The sequence below is a fragment of the Centroberyx gerrardi genome, chromosome 23 (assembly GCF_048128805.1).
Source record: "Centroberyx gerrardi isolate f3 chromosome 23, fCenGer3.hap1.cur.20231027, whole genome shotgun sequence".
Lineage (NCBI taxonomy): Eukaryota > Metazoa > Chordata > Actinopteri > Beryciformes > Berycidae > Centroberyx > Centroberyx gerrardi.
Window position 1 is genome coordinate 4261073 of NC_136019.1, and position 20000 is coordinate 4281072.

A 20000-nucleotide genomic window follows, 5' to 3' on the forward strand; every position below is an offset into this window, starting at 1 on the left:
CAACAAGTGCCTAAGATGTAAATATAAAGGTCAAAATGAAAGCTCGGACTCTGTTGCGTCATCATCCAGAGACAAATCCCGGAGCAGCTCCATTGATAACGAACGGGAGGCCAATTACAAAACGCTACCAGCCCTCAGCACCACTGGGCCTGGACTGGTTAAAGGGAGGATACACCCCAAAAATTCAGAATTCACATGCTAATCCGTCCTTAACCTGAAATTCATCATTCGATGTGTGAAAAAACATAGATTCAGTCTGTAGCAGGAAGAGCGAGAGAAACCAGACAGGTGTAGAAGAAAAGGAGGTACAGTCGGAGGGAGGGTAAGGGAGATGGAGAGAGAGAGAGAGAGAAAGAGAGAGAGAGAGAGAGAGAGATCTGTCATCGCTGTGTGTGATGAGAGCCTGCTTGGCCTACAGGACTGTTATTACTCTGCCCACCGTCATTTACACTTCATCACCGAAAAACAGACAGAGAGAGGGGCTGGCAGACAGAAAGACAACTCATTTATGTGTGTGTGTGTGTGTGTGTGTGTGTGTGTGTGTGACCGACATACTCATTTACCCGCACGCATACTTTGCATATCTTGATTCCAAACTTTTGCCACGCTGCTGAAAGCCAAATTCAACTAATTACAATAAAAGCCAAAAGCGATCGCTCAGTAACTGATAACACTCACACCTTCTACATACAAATCTATGGTGTGTGTGTGTGTGTGTGTGTGTGTGTGTGTGTTCTGTCTTCTCTCTGGCTCACTCTCATTCACAAACTTAATCACACAACACACACAAACACACTGCACAGCCTCGGTCTCAGTGCCATGTATTCATTTCCCTCGGTCTGACCCAGATTCAGCCGAGCCTGTCTGCACCACATGTGTAGCCGCACTGTGTTTGTGTGTGTTTGTGTGCGTGTGTGTGTGTGCGTGTGTGTGTGTGTGTAGTATCGCGACCAGACCAGGAGAAACCATATCCAGAGGAGCAGATAGGTTTTCCTCGGTTACTGTGGAAGTCTGAGTCTTTTTGTCAATATCGATTCATCAAACGAGCCGAGGCAACGCTACACTTCGGTGGGTCCGACCATTTCAATTTCCGAAAATTTGAAGGACTTCATTACCCAGAAATCATATCATATGATGTCAGCAACATGTCAATAACCTGCTCACTCCTCAAACGGTTTCTATGTCGCTTCTAAGCCGTACAAATCGACTTTAAGGCTGCAACTTCGCACTTTGGCGGCTCCTAGTGGCAGCAGGAGAGAACTGCTTGAATTTTTAAAAGTTTGAAGGACTTCATTACCCAGAGATCATGTAACGTGATGTCAGTAGCTGGCACAGAAGATTTCTATTTCGCTTCCAAGCCGTAGAATCGACTTTAAAGCTGCACTATAGGCAACTTCGCACTTTGGCGTCCCCTAGTGGCAGCGGGAGTTTGAATTGTTTGAATTTGAACGAATTTGTTCCATGTAAAGTTATTTAAATGAACTGTGCACTCCTCAGACTTAAGTGACGCTCGTCGCTGTTTAGGAGGCAGTTTTGTGTTTCGTTCTTAAGTTTCGATTCGTCGCTTGTTGTGCGCCAAGAAGATTTCCCGCCAGCAACGATACACGACACCAGAATTTAATTTTGGCTGTAACGGGTGAATTTGTACATAAAAATCTTGCCTCATGCAGCTTTAACCCGCCTCTCACACTGCAACTTTGACTTTACAACTTCCACCTGATGTTTGTGCATACATACATTCATGCATGTGGGTGTGTGCGTGTGTGTATGTGTGTGTGTGTGTGTGTGTGTGTGTATATGCACGCACCTGTACGCATGTGATTGCATATGTGATTGTGTCTGCATGTGTCTGTGAATATCTGCGCATAACGGATGTGTGTTTACATCTCTGCATACATGAATGTATATGTATATATGTGTGTGTGTGTGTGTGTGTGTGTGTGTGTGTGTGTGTGTCCCTGCACGGTAGCGCTCCTGCTTGGCACCGTCCCTTCAGAAACCTCCGGCTCCTAATGAGAACAGACGGGACTTTGGCAGCGCCGCCATAAAACTATTTCTAACTGCAGATCCCTTTTAAATGGATCAATCACAAAAACGTGTTTCTTCTTCTGCTGCTGTGTGTGTGTGTGTGTGTGGAGGTACAAAAAAATAAAGAGAGAGAGAAAGAGAGAGAGAGAGAGAGAGAGAGAGTGTGTTTATGTAGGGAAACTAGAGGAGAGGTTAAGGGAGGAGAAAAGAACAAGAGAACATGAGAGAAAGAAAAAGAAAATAACGAGAAAGGAGCGCCAAGATAAAAAAAAAAAAAAAAAAAAAAAAAACGAGGTCCGCTCAGTTTTTCGCCAGTCAATCCAGTCAGTCTGTTTCTTAGCCAGAGAAATGTGATGCACTTACTGTAGCCTTACCCTCAGGACATATTCCTACATCTCTCTCTCACGTGCACACACACACACACACACACATACACACATACACACACACACACACACAGAAACACACACTTTCGCTTTCTTTCTCTCTGCAACTCAGGAATCCTGTGTGTTTAAATACTTTTCAAAGCTGGAGTTTGGATTATTACCCTTCATTTAAACACACAGGCACACACACACACACACACACACACATACACACATTATCAAAATGAATAACATTCTCTTTCAATCTCCTTTCATTGAATCTCTCTGGAAAATCAATTGCAGCAGTCCTTTAAACTGGCTTAAATGAGATATTTAGGCTTATAATGTCTCAGGAATACTGTGTTTTTACACTTGCAGTTGTATTTCGGGGGGATGTTTAGGCGTACAATGTCTCGGGATGGGCTATTCTGCTACACTTCCTGTTGTATCTTGAACTGAAACCGTTAATCAAGACCGTTTTTTGTCTAAAATCCCGGAACCGTCGCTTTGATTTCCTCTCACACCGAACGTCACCGGAGGAAAGCCGCTCTCCCCCGTCTGAAGTGACGTGAGCGCTGTGTTTACAGTTCAGAGGACTCGTGCAGAAAGACGAGTCGTCTGCGAACTCGTCTGACGCGTCGTCTCCCCGAGCGAGCGAGACGCCGACTAGTAGCTGAGACATAAAACGGCATCTGGGCGAGATGGAGCGATCAGATCTCCGTCTCCGTCTGTCTGTCTGTCTCACTTTTCCACAGAAGAAGAAAGAGAAGAACGTTCGGCTGCATCCCGGCATCTCTCTCTCTCTCTCTCTCTCTCTCTCTTTCTTCCTCACACACACCAGTTTGTATCACCATACTTGTGAGGACCTTCATTGACTACATTCATTCCTTAACCCAACCTACACACACACTAGCAGTCAAAAGTCTGGACCCACCTGATTGAATGTTCTCTTTTTTTCATTCTCTTAAAGCCATTCTGATCTAAAGGCTTCTGCTTAAATGCTTGAAATGTGTTTCTTAGACAAATATAAACAGTGAAGTTGATCCTATGTATGAATTTCTTTCCAAAGCCTTTTGCCTTTCCATCAAGGCAAAGGGCGGCTACTTTAAAGAATCTAAAATATAAGATAGTTTTGATTTGTTTAACACTTTTTTTGGTCGCTGCATAATTCCATTTGTGTTATTTCATAGTTTTGATGTCTTTACTGTTATTCTAAAATGCAGAAAATAGTAAAAAATAAAGGAAAATGTGATGTCCAAGCTTTTAACTGGTAGTGTAATCCTAACTCTACTCTTACTACTCTTAAACTGAAACCCAAGTAAAAAAAAAAAAAACCTCTAAACTCGCCACTAAATGAAGCGAGGGAGCAGCCAGAATGTCCTCACTGTGGAGGATTTTCCCAGACCTTTCTACACTTGTGAGGACATTTGGTCCTCATAAGTGCAGAAACACGAGCACACACACACACACACACACACACAGGCTTTTATTCCTCTATCTGACTGACATGGCCCCCCCCCCTCTCCATAAACTTGGCAGCGGTCCTCGGTTGCATTCCGGGAACGCGTCTCGCCCGGTGTCAGATGTAACGGAGAGGAGCACCGCGAGTTCAAGCCCCGCACGCGGCCGACGTGCCTCCGCTCGTCTCGCCCCTGCTCTCTCCTCCTCCTCCTCTTTTTTTGGAGGTTTCTCTTTCTTTTTTTCCCCTCTCTCTCTCTCTCTCTCTCTCTCTCGCTTTCTTTATTTTTTCTCCCTCGGCGTGCTCCTGGGAGCCATCAGTTCGCGCTGACAGCCGCTGCTTAGTGGCGGGACTCGCGTGCAGCCTGGCGGGGTCAACGCCGCACGCCTGACGCTTTCTTCTTAATGGCCAAAACTCCCTCTGTCTGTTTTTTTTTTTTTTCCCCCCACTTTTGTCCACATTTGCTCTCGCTTACACTCTGCTTTTTCTCGCTGGGTCCAAACATAAATGTTATAAATACCGAGCAGAGATTCTGACGCATTCGGCACGGTTCCTCCAGAATACAAGAAAAGGATTGTGGGAGCTGAAGAGAGTTACATTTTCACAAAAACAGAACTTTTACTTCCTTTTATTAATTAGATACTGCTCAAAAAACAGCAAACATGAAGAACATGAACTTGTAGAAAAGGATTTTCTCAGGTGCAGAGTTTGGTAGCGAACAGGTAGAGAAGACTGAAGCATCTCACTCATGAATGACCTGGTTTTGCCTCTTCATGCTCACAGTTTGAGCATCAGGAATGTATAAAATGTATTCTGAACGTGGTAAAGACAGATCAACACACGCATGACGCGGGACTTTAACGTTTAAACGGCACAAATCGGATCAAACGTGTCATTTTGCGCCGCTTGGTGCAGCTTCACCCGCAGCCAGCAGCCTGGCGATCGACTCCCTGCACTGAACCCAGGCACATTTGTATGTTAGTGGAGGAATCTTGAAGGGAGGGAGGGAGAGGGGGAGGGGGGGAGGGAGAGGGGAGGTGGGGTTTGTGGGGGGTGGGGGGGGGGGGGGTATGATTTCTAAAACATGCAGCATGCTGGGATCTTTTTTGGACTTTTGTTCCAGCCAAGTTCAGCCCACAGGGAGCGGAGTTGACAGTCTGGATTCAGCGACGGGCGAGAGAGGAGAGAAAGAGGGAAGAGGAGGAGGAGAGGGAGGAGGAGGAGGAGGGGAGAGAGAGAGAGAGAGAGAGAGAGAGAGAGAGTCCGAGGTGTGCACTTTACCCTCACCTTAACCCTTTACCCCTTCCCCGAACTTCTCTCTCTCTCTCTCTTTCTCTCTCTCTCTCTCTCTCTCTCTCTCTCTCTCTTTCTCTCTCTCTCCCCTGAGACAGGAACCCAATCCCTCCCCAAATAACTACAACAAACACACTAAGGCTTTTTATTTTTTTTACACTGAATACTTCTCATTATACTGTACTATTATCCATTATACTTTCATTATATTTGCCATTTCTTTATCTAGGGAACAATGAGGGAGAAGAACCTCTGAAATTACTATAATAACATAACTTTCTATTCTATTCTATTCTATTCTATTCTACATCTGACTGCTATAAGGAGACACCCGCCGTTACCTATTGCCACCGTATCTGACATGACCGATAGCCTATCTGACTGACTTCAGCTCGACCCCGCGCCGCCACAGCAGACGGGACGCGGCTGGCTGAACCCGGCGCGCTCCCGTCCGAGATAAATGCTGATCTGATCGCCGCTGGAGCCACGGTGACAGGCAGACTACAGAGCTATGAACTAATCAAAAATTAAGTGAAAGTGGTCTTTGATGCTCGCGGCTGCCGCCGGCTGCGCGCGTCTGCGGCCGCACTTTATCCCTCACAGACGCGCATGCAGGATGAGGGATGGAAAGGAGGGAGAACCCGCTTTAACTCGGTTAAAGTCACCGCTTTTATTGGCGGAATAGAGTTTACCCAGGCTGACATGAATCTTTATGACGTTAATAAACAGTATGCATCATGGGAAGTTGTGCCAAATTGATGCAAGTTATATGAGAATAGGGTCTTGTAAAGTTAAAAAGCACTAATTAAGTCTTTTCTGACAATATAATTGTCTGTATTGGTGGCTGTTTGCCTTATTATGAGACATACCTTTTTATTTATACCACTATATCAATGCATATAATACAAATTACTAAAACGATAGCAATATTGGTGACTAAAAAGCTCTCCAATAGTCAATATCATGATTATCCGTCTGTCCTGTAGCCTACACTCATCACAGTGACTTGAGATGCGGACCGGGAGAAACAGAGACCCAGATCCCCAGCAGGAGCGCGCGCACACCCCGGTAAACCCAGTAAAAAGTATGATGAATGAACACAGACCGCAAAGAGATGAGAGTCTGGAATGATGGAAAAGATAAAGAAAGGGAGAAAAAAAAAGGTTGATTTCATAAACATCACCCCGCTAAACACACGCACAAACCCCCCGATCTGCCCCCCAGACACCCGGAGACCCGCAGACCCGCCGCGGTGACCCAGACACCGGGTCGCGCTCCAACCCCTCCCCGCCCCCGGGAGGACCGCCGTGCTGCTTACCTGGAAGAGCCAGTGGCAGGTCTCGCCGATGATGGGGAAGCCCATGGATCCCTTGGGCATGGGCAGCTTGCAGTTTTTATCCCGGGTGGCCGTCCATCTCAGCTGCCACAGCTGCTGGGAGACGGCGAGCAGCAGCGCCATGGACACCAGGCAGGCGGCCAGAGTGGCCAGAGCCGAGACCAGGTCGAAACTGTCGAACAGCATGGTGATGGAGAGCCCGGCGGTCTCTCTGGAGCTCGGGGCGACTCTCTGGTTCGGCGAGGACCGGTGAAAGTGGCGTTAAAGTTTCGGTAAACGCTGTCTCTGAGGCGATAAGGGGTAGAATTGGACTCCCAGGATGATTCACCGGTTAGATTTTGAAGGTTTTTTTGTATTGCGTAAAAGCGCAGCGCTGTTTTACGCACCGTGGAAGTGACAAGAGGTGGTTCTGTTTTCAGCTTACAGAATGAATGGGCTGTTTGGAGTGCGCTTTTTTCAGATTTCTCTTTCTTAAAATAGTCACAAAGTGGCGTTTCTGTGCGTTAAAAAAAGTGCAAATGAAAGTGTGTTGGCTGAGAGACGGAGATGCTACAGGTGAGCTGTGCGGCCAAGCTCCCTCGTGCCACCTCGTAGCTTCAATACCAGGCTTCAGCTTGTGAATTCAAATCATAAAAATAACTTCAAATCATTAAAACCTGAGTTGTTTTAATGATTTAAGCGTTGGGGACAAGAATCACACGAGACTGGGGACTGTCCTGATGTTTGAAATCTCATTTTGGTCTAATTTATAGGTCAGTGACTGAAAATAAAGGTTAAAAAAAGAATGAAACCAGCAGAAAAAACGAAAGCTCAAGTGGACACGTATATGTCAAAAGCTGGGGCACCGTGGAACACGTGGAAAAAGTGAGCCGAGCCCTGGAAATAACAAGGGCTTTACTTTTAAAACTTCTCAAGAAATGGAAAGACTTGGTTGGGGAAAAAAAAGAGAAAAAAGAAACAACTCTTCCAGGAATCGCGTCTCTCTCCTCCCAAAAAAAGCCTCTTAGAAAAGTCTTAATCTCTCTCAGGCAAACACAAGATAAGGAAGATAAAGTAGTTGCTCAAAAAAAAAAAAGGAGCAGCACCAGAAGGAGTTTTAGATCCGTGAACGTGGAGAAATGAAAAGGTACACCGGAGATGCTGAGGGCAGCCACCGTCCTCCTTCTCCCTCTCTTTCTCTCTGTCGTCCACTCTTTCTCTGTGTACCTTTCTGTTTCTGAGAGCGCTCCACACACACTCTCTCTCGCTCTCTCTCTCTCTCTCTCTCTCTCTCCCTCTCTCTCTCTCCGCTGGCTGCCTATACAGTCTCTCTCAGTGTGTGTGTCTGTGTGGATGTGTGCGTAAGAGTGTGTGTGCGTCAAGCCAGAGGCACCAATGAGTGTTTATATAGTGCGGAGGCAACTGGAAGGCGAATAGGCGGCCAAGGGCTCCCGTCGCCCCCTCCAACCCCACCCCACCTCACTGCGCGTCGGCTGGAGAGAGAGAGAGACTCCCCTCCCCTTCCCTTCCTTTCCCTTCCTCCTCTCCTCCTCCTCCTCCTCCTCCTCCTCTCCCCTTCCTCCCTCCATCCCTCCCCTCTCCTCCAACCCCTCCTCCTTCAGCTGCTGTAGGGAGTCCCCCCTCCGTCTCCCTCCCTCCCTCCCTCCCTCCCTCTCCTCTCAGAAGGAGGAGGGGTGGTGTAAAGTGAGCGGCAAGCGGCGCAAGAGGAGAGGAGGCTCGGAGCGTGCTGGAGCTGGCAGCGCGCCAATGAGAGAGAGAGATAGGGGGAGGGAGAGAGAGAGAGAGAGAGAGAGAGAGAGAGAGAGAGAGAGAGAGAGAGAGAGAGAGAGAGAGAGAGAGAGAGAACACAGGGGTTACAGTTACTTTTATGACTTCTGTCTCCGTGCGGGACGTGCGCTACTGAACTAATCACCTGCAGAATAAAACAGCGCTGCGCACCGGGAATGATGTGACCTCCTTTTCCTGGCTATTAGTTTCCAAATCATCAATAAATTCAGCTGAAATTCAAAAAAAAAAAAACGTACCGCTGCAGAAATGATGCGCGTTCAATCCAAAGTTACTAGAGATCCATAAGCGCCGTTGCGCACGGAGCGGCGTGCGCGTTTCTGTCTTATTCAGCTTCTGCAGCGCAATGGCAACTCGACTCAACAGATTCCCCAAAGGTGTTTCGTCCCCTCGCGCTCTCCGGTGTTTCTCTGCACACGAGCAGCCGACCTCTAGCTACCAACCGGCGTCAGCTGACTCCAAAACGGGGACGGGTGCGTGGCGATGCGTGACAAATGGTGGCAGAAGCAGAAAAGTTGGTCACACACCGACTTGGAACAGTTTAACAGATTCAAAACCTGATCCACACCGCAGCATTGTCGATTTGATTTACTATTTAAAGTACTTACTTTTTCCTCCACCTTCTCTCCATCCACTCTCTCTCTCTCACACACACACACTTGCTCAACGGCACTTCAACAGGAGAGAGAGGAGAGTGTGTTTCTGCCTGGGATTAGAACCAACAACCTCTTCTCTTTCTTTCTTTCTTTGTTTAAGAGCCCTGCATTAAAACACACTTTAATCAATACAAAATTAAACACAATAATTAAAACATACAGATATACACTAAATATATCATGGAAAAAGTCATCATTTTACAAAAAAACCCCTGTGTAATATGAAATTCAGACACATTGACCACTGAAGAGTTTTGTAAAATCTCCAATTATCTTACCTGAGTGCCTCTCTCTCTGCTGACCTTTACACTGCAGCTGCTATAATTAGGCGACTATCTTGAAATCAGCCTGTGTGTCTCATAGGGAAATGATTGCTACAGAACTATATGAGTGTGTTCAGCGGTTTGGGTCGCACACCGCAGGTTTGAGTCCGACTCATGACGCTTGTCGCATGTCATCATGCCGCTGTTTCCCATAATTCCTGTCGCTCTCCACTGTGTGATGAGACAGAAATGAGTCAAAATGAATGGAGGCGGCTCGGCCTGATCCCCATCCGTGCGTCCTGTCGTAGACGCTGACCCTCCTCTTCCTCACTCCTAAGTTCATTCAGAAAACAATAGAGACGTAATAGATCAATAAAAGGCAGGGGGGGGGGGGGGGGGGGGGGGAAGTTCCATGGAAAGGACTGGCTTCAATTAGGTCCTCTCCCTGTGATCATGGTTATTACCGGCCGTTGCGTAACAGAGAGGCAGCATGGAGACCCTGACCCCAGCTGGAGCACGCACACACACACACACACACACACACACACACACGCACACACACACACACACACACACACACACACACACACAAAGAGTCACACACTTACGGATATATGCGTACAGATGCAGTTACATGGAAAAGAGAGAGAGAGAGAGAGATAATGAGGACAGTTTTGAAGCTGACAGTTTGTTTTTCTCGTGAAGTTTTCCCTCTTTTCTTATATTTCTATACAATTTCCCCTCAACCAATCCCGTTCATTCTCTCTCTCTCTCTCTCTTTCTCTCTCTCCGATTCGCTTCATCACTTTGTCTCTTTTCCTCTCCTTCAACACATTCACCAGTTTGTCTGCCACTTCCCCTCCTTCTCTCTCTTCTTCCGCCCCGTTCACAGCTCTATCCATCCCTTTTCTCCCCTCTCTTCGTCCCTCTTCTTCGCTCTTTTCTCCTCACACACTTTCTCCTTTCCATTCTCCTCTGTCTTCTTCACCTCTCCCTCTCCCTCCATCCCTCTTTTCCCTCCCTCTGTTATTCTCTCGGTTCGCCACAGGCCAAAGACGGGATTTCTGTTCTCTTTAGGATATTTTCCTAAAAAATACCAGGCATCTCTCTTTCTCTCTCTCTCTCTCTCTCTCTCTCTTTCTCTCTCTCTCCCACTCACTCGTTCTCTGAGAGCGGCTCAATGCTGCCGCCTAGCGGAGAGGAAACACATGGCACCCAGCCAGAGAGAGAGGAAGAGAGGGAGAAAGAGGGGGAGAGGGAGGGAAAGAAGGGAGTGGGAGGGAGGGGAAGAAGGGAGAGAGAGAGGGAAAGAAGGAAGAGAGGGAGGGAAAGAGAGGGAGGGAAAAGGGGAGAGGGAAAGATGGGAGAGAGGGAGGGAAAGGGAGCATGAGAGAGAGAGGGGGGGGAGAAGACAGAAAGATGAAGAGCGAAAAGAAGACAAGAGACAGACAATAAAGAGATGGAGTGAAAGAGAGAGAAAAAGGGAAGGAAAGAGAGAGAGGGGAAGGTAAAGAGAGAGACAGAGGGGAGGAAGAGAAGAAGGGAGTGAGAGAAAGACAAAGAAAGAGGAAGAGAAAGAAAGAGGAAGGGAATGAGAGAGAGAGGCAGGGAGAGAGAGAAGTTGATTTTAATTCAATGTGTTGATTCCACTACCATCACATATCTATTATTATTATTATTATTATTATTAATAATAATAATATTGATACTATATTGGTCTAGTGGACTTTGGAGCTTTGCTTCTTCTCTTCCAGTATTTATCATTTTGATCGGATTCTGACTTTGTTTATTGATGTAAATTATTTGTAACGTTTAGGTTTGTCTCATGAAAGGATTAAAAAAAATCATGATGTTTTCTATTCATGTGTGTCTCTGTGGACGGTTCACACAGTCTTTCTACAATTTTCTCTACAATGTACACACACACACACACACACACACACACACAATCTCATCCAGACGCACATTGTCCTGTCAGCAGATGAGTCAATCAGCTCTTCATATTCCTGTATTCTGATTTAGTGAATAACAAACTTACCATCCTATAACGTCTTTCTTGTGGCATTGCAGTCAGCATTAGTCACAACCACCGTCTGTATACACTACCAGTCAAAAGTTTCCACACACACATTTTTCTTTATTTTTGCTATTTTCCGCATTTTAGAATAACAGTAAAGACATCAAAACTATGAAATAACACAAATGAAATTATGCAGCGACCAAAAACAACTATCTTATATTTTAGATTCTTTAAAGTAGCCGCCCTTTGCCTTGATGGAAAGGCAAAAGGCTTTGGAAAGAAATTCATATATAGGATCAACTTCACTATTTATATTTGTCACATTTCAAGCATTTAAGCAGAAGCCTTTAGATAAAAATGGCTTTAAGAGAATGAAACAAACTACATTCAATCAGGTGGGTCCAGACTTTTGACTGGTAGTGTATTACAGATTGGACTTTTATTTTGGAGATCCACACGTGTGACGGCTTCATTAAAGCTGATTCTCTGACCTGCTGTTTGTGTTTCTGTCTCATTTCCTGACTGAATTCCTCTGTTCTTGGTTCTGGGTTTACATTTTAATACCAATGGGACTAACTTGGTTAAACTAATAATCTGCAACGTCTCGACTGATATAACCCAACAGTGATTTAGCCTATCTCCAGCTGATGAAATCTTCTCCACCGTCTGTTCTAAACAGCCGGTGTCTGGTAGCTCTTTCCTGGGAACAATCCTCTCAACTAAAAATCCAAGCCCCGCCCACACTGTTTGATTGACAGGTGATCTGCGGGACGTGCAGTGCAGAAACACCACAGCGATGAGGCAAAGATGCAGACTAAACAGTGGTGCAGTGGTACGGCTGGGGAAAACACTGCTTGCTTGTATTTAACCTCAGCGAACATGCCAGTGATTGACCCATGGATTACTGTAAATGAGTTCTGTATGTGATGTATGTAAATCCTCCAGAAAAACAACCTGTTTACAAATCCAGAGTCACTGCTTATGCAAAGGTTTCTTTAAACCCTGCAAAAGAAGGAAGCATATTAACTCTTCAAGCTGTAGAAATATCTGCAGAAACATCTGCAGAAGGGTTAGGGTTAAATCAATTATGCATTTCTGTAGGCATTTATGAAGTTTAATAGGTCACAGGTATAATCAATATACAATTAGTAGGGCAACGCTTTATTTTCCAGGTCTGCACCTTCCAAGTAATTTCCTATGAAGGAGTTGATGAGTAACTGGTGTAAGTGTGGCAGCCTCGTCAGCAACCCACTAAAGAGTGGGTAAGTTGCCCTCTCTTCCTCTATTTTCCCTATCTTTAGCACATCATGTCACACTTCTTCCAGGACACTTCTTACGAAATTAACAGTTACTTATAAGCTCCTCCCTAGTATAGGAAATGACTAGAAAGTTGCGGACTCGGAAAATAAAGCGTTAGCATTAGTAGTGTTAAGGCCCTGACACACCAAACCGACTTCAAAGAACCAGCGGCGACGAAGGCCGACTGTTGCGTCGCCTCACGTCGCCTGCGTCTGGTCCAAAAAGTTGCACTTGAACACACCGCAAAGACTACAGCCGACGGCCAACTAGCACGTACGTTCTGCGCCTGCGTGAGGGGAAATAACTCTCCATACCTTATGTCTGATAAGAAGTTGCGAATGGCACTGGCGTTGTCAGCCCTTGGTCTTTTGGTTGTGGAAGAAGAAAGGAAGAGGCGGAGGCGAAAAATAAGGAGAAACCGCACTAAATGGGTGAAATCATGAATAACGTTACTCCAGCGACAGGCTCAAGGGGCTTTCCCGAACCTGTGTCGAGAGCTGGAGATAAATGAAACCTCCGATTTTAAAAATTTCGCTCGGCTCTTTCCTGTTCAGTTCCACATGTTGAAGGAATTTATCGGTCCAATCATCAAGAGGCAAAACACGAACTACCAATCAGAGTGATCTCTCTCACCGACGGGCTCCGACGCCGATTCAACATGCTCAATCGGCCGAAAAGACGCCGACAGGGTCCGACTAGTGCCGACGGTGCGGGACACACCGCAAAAACTAGGGACACCGACGCTTACCGTCGGCCGACCGTCGGCCTGGTGTGTCAGGGCCTTTAAGTATCAGGGTGGTTTAGACATTTTTTTTTAGACATTTTCAGTTCAGTGTGTTGCTCAAAGACACTTCGGCAGGAGACATTGGGGCCAGTAAAGACTCTTTATCCAAGCGTGACAGTCGGTTATCTTGCTTCACATTCGTCTTTGGATGTGAAACCCGTATTACACTGTTTACAAGCCAACAGCAAAAAGCCTGAAGTTATCTCACAGCACCAAAACGAAACAGTATTGTATTGTACGCTGTCAAATTTCCACAAGTCTATTTTAAAGCTGCATTAGGTAAGATTATAATGCAAAAATAGAGTGATGATTAACAGTGAAAATCAAACCTGCAGTGAGTAAGTCTGAGGAGTCTGCGGTTTTCTGCAGTCATGAAACATGATTTCTAAATACTGGAGTAATAAAAACTGCTTTGTCAGTTGCTTTTTGCTCCAAAATAGAAAACGGGCCAGAAAATGAGTTTTGAAAGCCGGACATCTCATTCGTATCATTTGTGCTGATCAAACTTCATTATCGCCCCTATAAGAGATCAATTTTAAAAAAAGTTCTGGTTCAGGTCAAATTCGAAGAGTTCTGGTGCTGCAGCAGTGCATCTAAGAGTTTGTGTTCCAAAACTTAAAGTACGAGAATTTTAATTCTGTCATCTGAGTTATGATTTAGATAAATGAAGATTAAAAGTCAGTGTGCTGCATTAGCTGCAAAATCTGTTGACTGTTGTTGTCACACTGTGATGGAACGAGGAAACAGCTGGGTGGAAAAACATGGAGAATATTTATGAATGTATGTCCCCCAAAAAGTTCTATTTTTAATGGCTAATATTATATTTTGCTGATTTACAAACACGTGTTACATAAACACAGAAACACTGATAGTCAGTGGACAGTGGAACTTGGGTTCTGGTGACTTGGGACTTGACTCTGACTTGTACTTTGATGACTTGAAAAGGTTTCTAAAGTCTTGACTTGAGATCTTGTGTTTGTGTAAATGACTCAGATTGAAAGTGATGAGATTTGTTCCAGCGGACGACTGAATTTAAATTCTGTTTTCTGAATTTGTATGGAATGATTGAATTTATTGAAGTTGAAACTGATTATAGAAATCAAACTCATGATGCTCTTACCAAGTTTTTATCCTATTAAAACCATATTGCATTGAAAAGTCCTAGATATTTAGTTTTCTTTAAGATATTAAATTGATACTGGACTCTTGATTTGTTCTGACTTGACTTGTTAATCTACATTTAGACTTGGGACTTGACTTGAGACTTGTACCTCAAGACCTGAGACTGACCTGGGACTCGAGCAAAGTTGGCTTGGTCACACCTCTGGCATTCGGTATTACAAAAAAGCCCTGATTCAAAAGATTTCTTGTACATACATAAACTCATAACTGCTGTCGCCATGGAAATCCTGAACCGACTGACTTCATCACTCCGTTACAAAGTACTGACCTCTTGTATAAAGTGTGAAACTCCAGTTCCAGGTCAGGGGAAGGCAGATTTTGCAGCGCTGAGCCCGTTAACACCGTTATGTGTGTAAGTTAGATAATGTGTGTGTGTGTGTGTGTCGAAGAGGCCTTATCTTTACATTCCTTAGCAATGTCCGTTTAAGCTTTTAACACTTTACCTAAACACACACACACACACACACTCGTTCACCTCAGTTACCCCCTTAGTGAAGACTGTGGGTGTGTGTGAGACAGCCAGAGAGAGAGAGAGAGAGAGAGAGAGAGAGAGAGAGAGAGAGAGAGAGAGAGTGTATGATGTGTGTGAGTTTTGTTACCGAGCATATTTTCAATTTCCTCTGACCCCTCAGCGACCTTTTACAGCCGAGGTGTTTAGGTTAGGCTTTAGACGGCTTAGCGGGACACAGGAAACACACACACACACACACACACACACACACACACACACAGAAAGAGAGAGAGAGAGAGAGATGGAGAGAGATGGAGAGGGAAGGATAGAGAGAGAAACAGCCAGAGACACATACACACTTATAGAGAGACAGGGAGAGGTAGTGAGAGTAGAGAGAGAGAGAGAGAGAGAGAGAGAGAGAGAGAGAGAGAGAGAGAGAGAGAGAGAGAGAGAGAGAGAGAGAGAGAGAGAGAGAGAGAGAGATCCAGGTAGACAGAAAGAAGGAACGAGAGAGAGAGAGAGGGAGAGAGACAGAGAGGGAAAGGGAGTGCAAGAAAACAGAGATTGATGAGAGAAAGCCCAAGTGAGAGAGTCAAAAACAAGAGAGAGACAGAGAGAAGAAGAGAGAGAGAGCTTTTACAGTCAATAATGATGTCATTACTACACCCCCCCCCCCCCCCCCCCCCACACACACACACACACACACACACACACACACACACACACACACACACACACACACACACACACACACACACACACACACCAGTGGCACCCCGGAGACCCGGCAACCTGCGTTACATTAGAGCGCTCGCTGTCACATGAGGTCAACAAGCGATGACATCATCACCTACTGCCCAGGAACACCACACACACACACACACACACACACACACACACACACACACACACACACACACACACACACACACACACACACACACACGCACAAAGATCACAGACTTACAGTAAGAAGAGATTCGCAGAAACACTTTAAACAGACTCACTCATCCAGTTCTTCAGAATCTGGATAAGATAAGAGATAAGATACTTTAATGGAAATTTGTTCTGGACTCCGCCCTGCAGTTCCACAGAAGATAAAATTATACACAGTTAAAAAAACATCAACATCTTAACAACACATGGCTTCCATACACATACACAGTTTGCACATACACATGAGTGTGTGTGCTGAGGCTGGAGAGCAAAGCAGAGGGAGAGGAATTACAGAAAACTGGCAGCGGACGTTATCTGTTGATTTCCACACACGATTTAAGAATTAGGAAAAGTGTGTGAGTTTGTGCGCGGGGAAGCTCGGTAGTGACGGTCGCAGTTCAGGGTCCGGGAAACAGGCTAAACTTAACTTTTAATAGGCCGGCAAATTATAACCCGGCTGGAAGGAACATGAATTTGGAAATGCAAGTAAACAGCTAAAGTGTTTGGTTTGGGATGTTGTGACTGTGGGAAAAAATCATTGAAAATGTCCTTATTGTGTTAGTTTGTTGTTGTTTTGTGAAGAACCGTTGATATTTCATCACAAGCTGCAAAAAACTAAGCTAAAAACAAGCAAATAAAGCAACAGAGACAAAATAAAACACATACAAAGTTATATAAATGAGTTTTAAGCAGCGTGTTAAAAGCAGGTACAGCACTAACACTGCACTCTTCAACATGTGGGGATAAAAGTGTAATGATCCAGATAGGGGCCGAGCCATTCACTGTTTTAAAAGTAATCAATAAAATCTCAAAATCAATTCTAAAATCAAATTTGATCTAGTCAAAGCCTGGCAGCTGCATGTCAGACTAGCTGCAGGTGAGAGAGAGAGCTCTGCTATTAAAGCCAGTCAATGTGAAATTAAATTAGAGCATGAATGAGTTTTTCCATGTCAGAACAGAAGAGAAACGATCTGATCCCAGATAAGTCTCTTAGCAAGACTGAAACACACTCGACTTGTTTCTCAGATTTCAGAACAGAATCAAAAAATAACTCCCAGATTTCTGCTGCAGGCCTGAACTCAGCTGGCCAAGACTTTCATGAATCTTTAGCGGTTACATCAAGGGGGTCAAAATTCAATTTGTGCTCTTAGGTAAGCCTATTAATAAAAACAAGTTGTCTGTGGCGCACCTGGGTCGCCTAATGCCCCTCCATATGGCTTTTATACAGACGATTAAATGACTTGGCACAGCTGGGACATTGGCATAATGGTGGGAATGGTAAGTTTATTTACTATGCACCAACAACAAAGACACATAAAAACCCAGTCTGCTCAAAACAGACAAATTAATGTACTTTTTTTTGTTATTGTTATTATTTAGACGAACTCACTAATGATGGGAGTGGCTATAAGTCTTCATTGTCTTTGCATGTGGCAGCCTTTGCTTTGGATCTCCTTACACAGTGTGTGAGGCTTTGCAGTTCTAATGATTTAACTGGTTGTGCCCCTGTCAGATCCGGACCCCCCCGCTCTGTCTCAGTAAAGATCAATGTGGACTCCCCACTGTCCATTACAAACAGTACAGTCTGTACTGTCCCATGGTGCATCTGTGGTAATGACGCATAAACCTAATTAATAGGCAGTTTATTTCAGTGTGATCTCAGCTCTCTTGCTGATTTTGTCTATGAACAACATTATGCTACTTGGCTTGTTAGTTAACATTAGCAATAGAGCTGTTATACTATAACATATTATCTAATTACCTAAAAAGATTTACATATAGCCTGTAATATAACAGCAGCAGTCCATTCAAGCTTATCACCACAAAGATATGGGGAAGAAATGATGCTACTACTACAACTTCTTCTACTGCTACTACTACAACTTCTTCTTCTACTGCTACTACTACAACTTCTTCTTCTACTGCTACTACTACAACTTATTCTTCTACTGCTACAACTTCGTCTTCTACTGCTACTACTAGGCTACTTCTTTTACTACTACTACTAATACTACTGCTACTAATTCTTCTACTGCTACTTCTTCTTCTACTGCTACTACTAGGCTACTTCTTCTACTGCTACTACTACAACTTCTTCTTCTACTGCTACAACTTCGTCTTCTACTGCTACTACTAGGCTACTTCTTCTACTGCTACTGCTACTACTTCTACTACTACTACTACTACTACTACTACTACTACTACTACTACTACTACTACAACTTCTTCTTCTACTGCTACTACTACTAGGCTACTGCTAATACTACCACTGCTACAACTTTGTCTTCTACTACTACTACTACTTCTACTTCTACTGCTACTACTACTACTACTGCTACTGCTACTTACTACTACTTCTTCTACTGATTTTACTTCTTCTACTGCTACTACTACTACTAGGCTACTTCTACTACAACTTCTTCCTTTACGGCTACTACTATTACTACTACTACTAGGCCTACTACTACTTCTTCTTCTACTGCTTTTACTTCTTCTACTGCTACTACTACTACAACTACTTCTTCTACTGCTACTACTTCTTCTACTACTATTTCTTCTACTGCTACTACTACTACTTCTTCTTCTACTGCTTTTAGTGCTTTTACTTCTGCTGCTACTACTACTACTACTGTTTCTACTAATAATAAATAATTATAACAACCTTATAAATTCAAAACTTTTCAAAACAGCATCACAGATGAAGAAAATGAAATAAAATCTCACCAAACTATAACAAACATATGAAAATTTCTGCTTCAGGGATCCATTTAGTATCAGAAAAAAAGAAAGAAAACAAAAAACATTCAAACAAACAAAACAAAAAATAAAACGCAGTCCTATCAGAAAATGGAGGAACTAAATGTAATGGCTTTGATACCCACAGGATATGGGGTCAGTGACTAAGTGTGGTTAAAAAGTACAGGATTTCAAGCAGATTCCTTGAACTAATTAAGTACAAAGTGGTCGTCCCCTCTTGCCAAATTTTCTGGATCGGGGCTTGTGGGCAGACTTCTGAGTAAAACTAGGATGTGGCTTTTTTTTTTTTTTCACTCTGCTCCTCAAGGTTCGTGTGCGACAACTTAATTAGGGCTTCACTTGATCAAAACGGAGTGTTTCCGACCATGATGTGCCCCGGGGGAGAGGGGGGGAGACGGCTCCTATCGGGGGGGTTTTTGGGTGAACAGTGTGTTTGTGGACAGCGAGGTCGTCGGTTTGAATCCCCGAGACTTCAGGCTCCCTCAAATACTACCGCTGAGCTGCCATTGAGCAAGGGATCATGGGAAAATCTGGGGGAAGAAACTGAATTAGTCACTCTGTCCCTTGAAATGATGTTGAACTCTGGTAGTATCTTGGGTTGTGTCTCTTCCTCCATGATAAAAACCCCCAAAATCTTCAATTCTCTGTGATCTGTCGCTCCGGTAGAGCAGACTGGAGAATTGTGTTTTTTTTTTTCTCTCCATTCACTGCCATTGTGTGGAGGAACAGTCTGAAAATCACTTCTAGCACATAAAGGAACGCCGACAAAGCAGATTCTGACAATATATTAAAAAAAACAAGTCATTCTGCTGAATTGTGGTAAAGTGAATCGCTTTCTTTGTTTATTAAAGCTTTCAGTTCGAACAAGTGCCGAAATCCGGTCACAGGATGGAAAGAAGAAAAGAATACGTTTACCAATAATTGTAAATAGGCGAAAAAAAGTGAGAGACTTGTTTTTTTTTTATCTTGTCTCCCACCCTGTACAATTATTGGTAACTACTGAACTGGAAACTTCCATTTAATAACATGTAGCAGTCTGTCTATGGGCGAATTAAACAGAAATATTAGAAAAAAACATCTTAAAAGCTGCATTAGGCCCACATAGAGGTAACTGTCTGAAATTTAAGAGGTTCGACGCCCAGAAATCCTGTGCAGTGAGGTCAGTAAACGTCACACGGCTCGCTCATGTTTAAATTAGGAGAAATGACCATACCTGACACCAGAATCTGACTTGAGATCAGTTAGGGAGAGAAAGGCAGTTTTATTGGATGGGAGGAGCGGAGGGGCGGGACTGTATTTACACCTCCTGGTACACGATGATGTCACCATTAAAGATACACAGTTTTCCAGGGAGTGATGGGAGGTTTGATCTAAAAATACAAGAAA

At 44.3% G+C, this 20000-nt stretch overlaps 1 protein-coding gene across 1 annotated transcript in view; it reads right to left on the reverse strand.

Annotated features, from left to right (window-relative positions):
• cyp26b1 (cytochrome P450, family 26, subfamily b, polypeptide 1) overlaps window positions 1–7455 on the reverse strand; it is a 41651-nt gene extending 34196 nt beyond the window's left edge. The window contains exon 1 of the mRNA XM_071895527.2: window positions 6464–7455. Coding sequence (XP_071751628.1) covers window positions 6464–6667 — 204 coding nt within the window. The 5' untranslated portion in view covers window positions 6668–7455. The remainder of the gene's footprint in view (window positions 1–6463) is intronic.
• Window positions 7456–20000: the final 12545 nt, after the last annotated feature.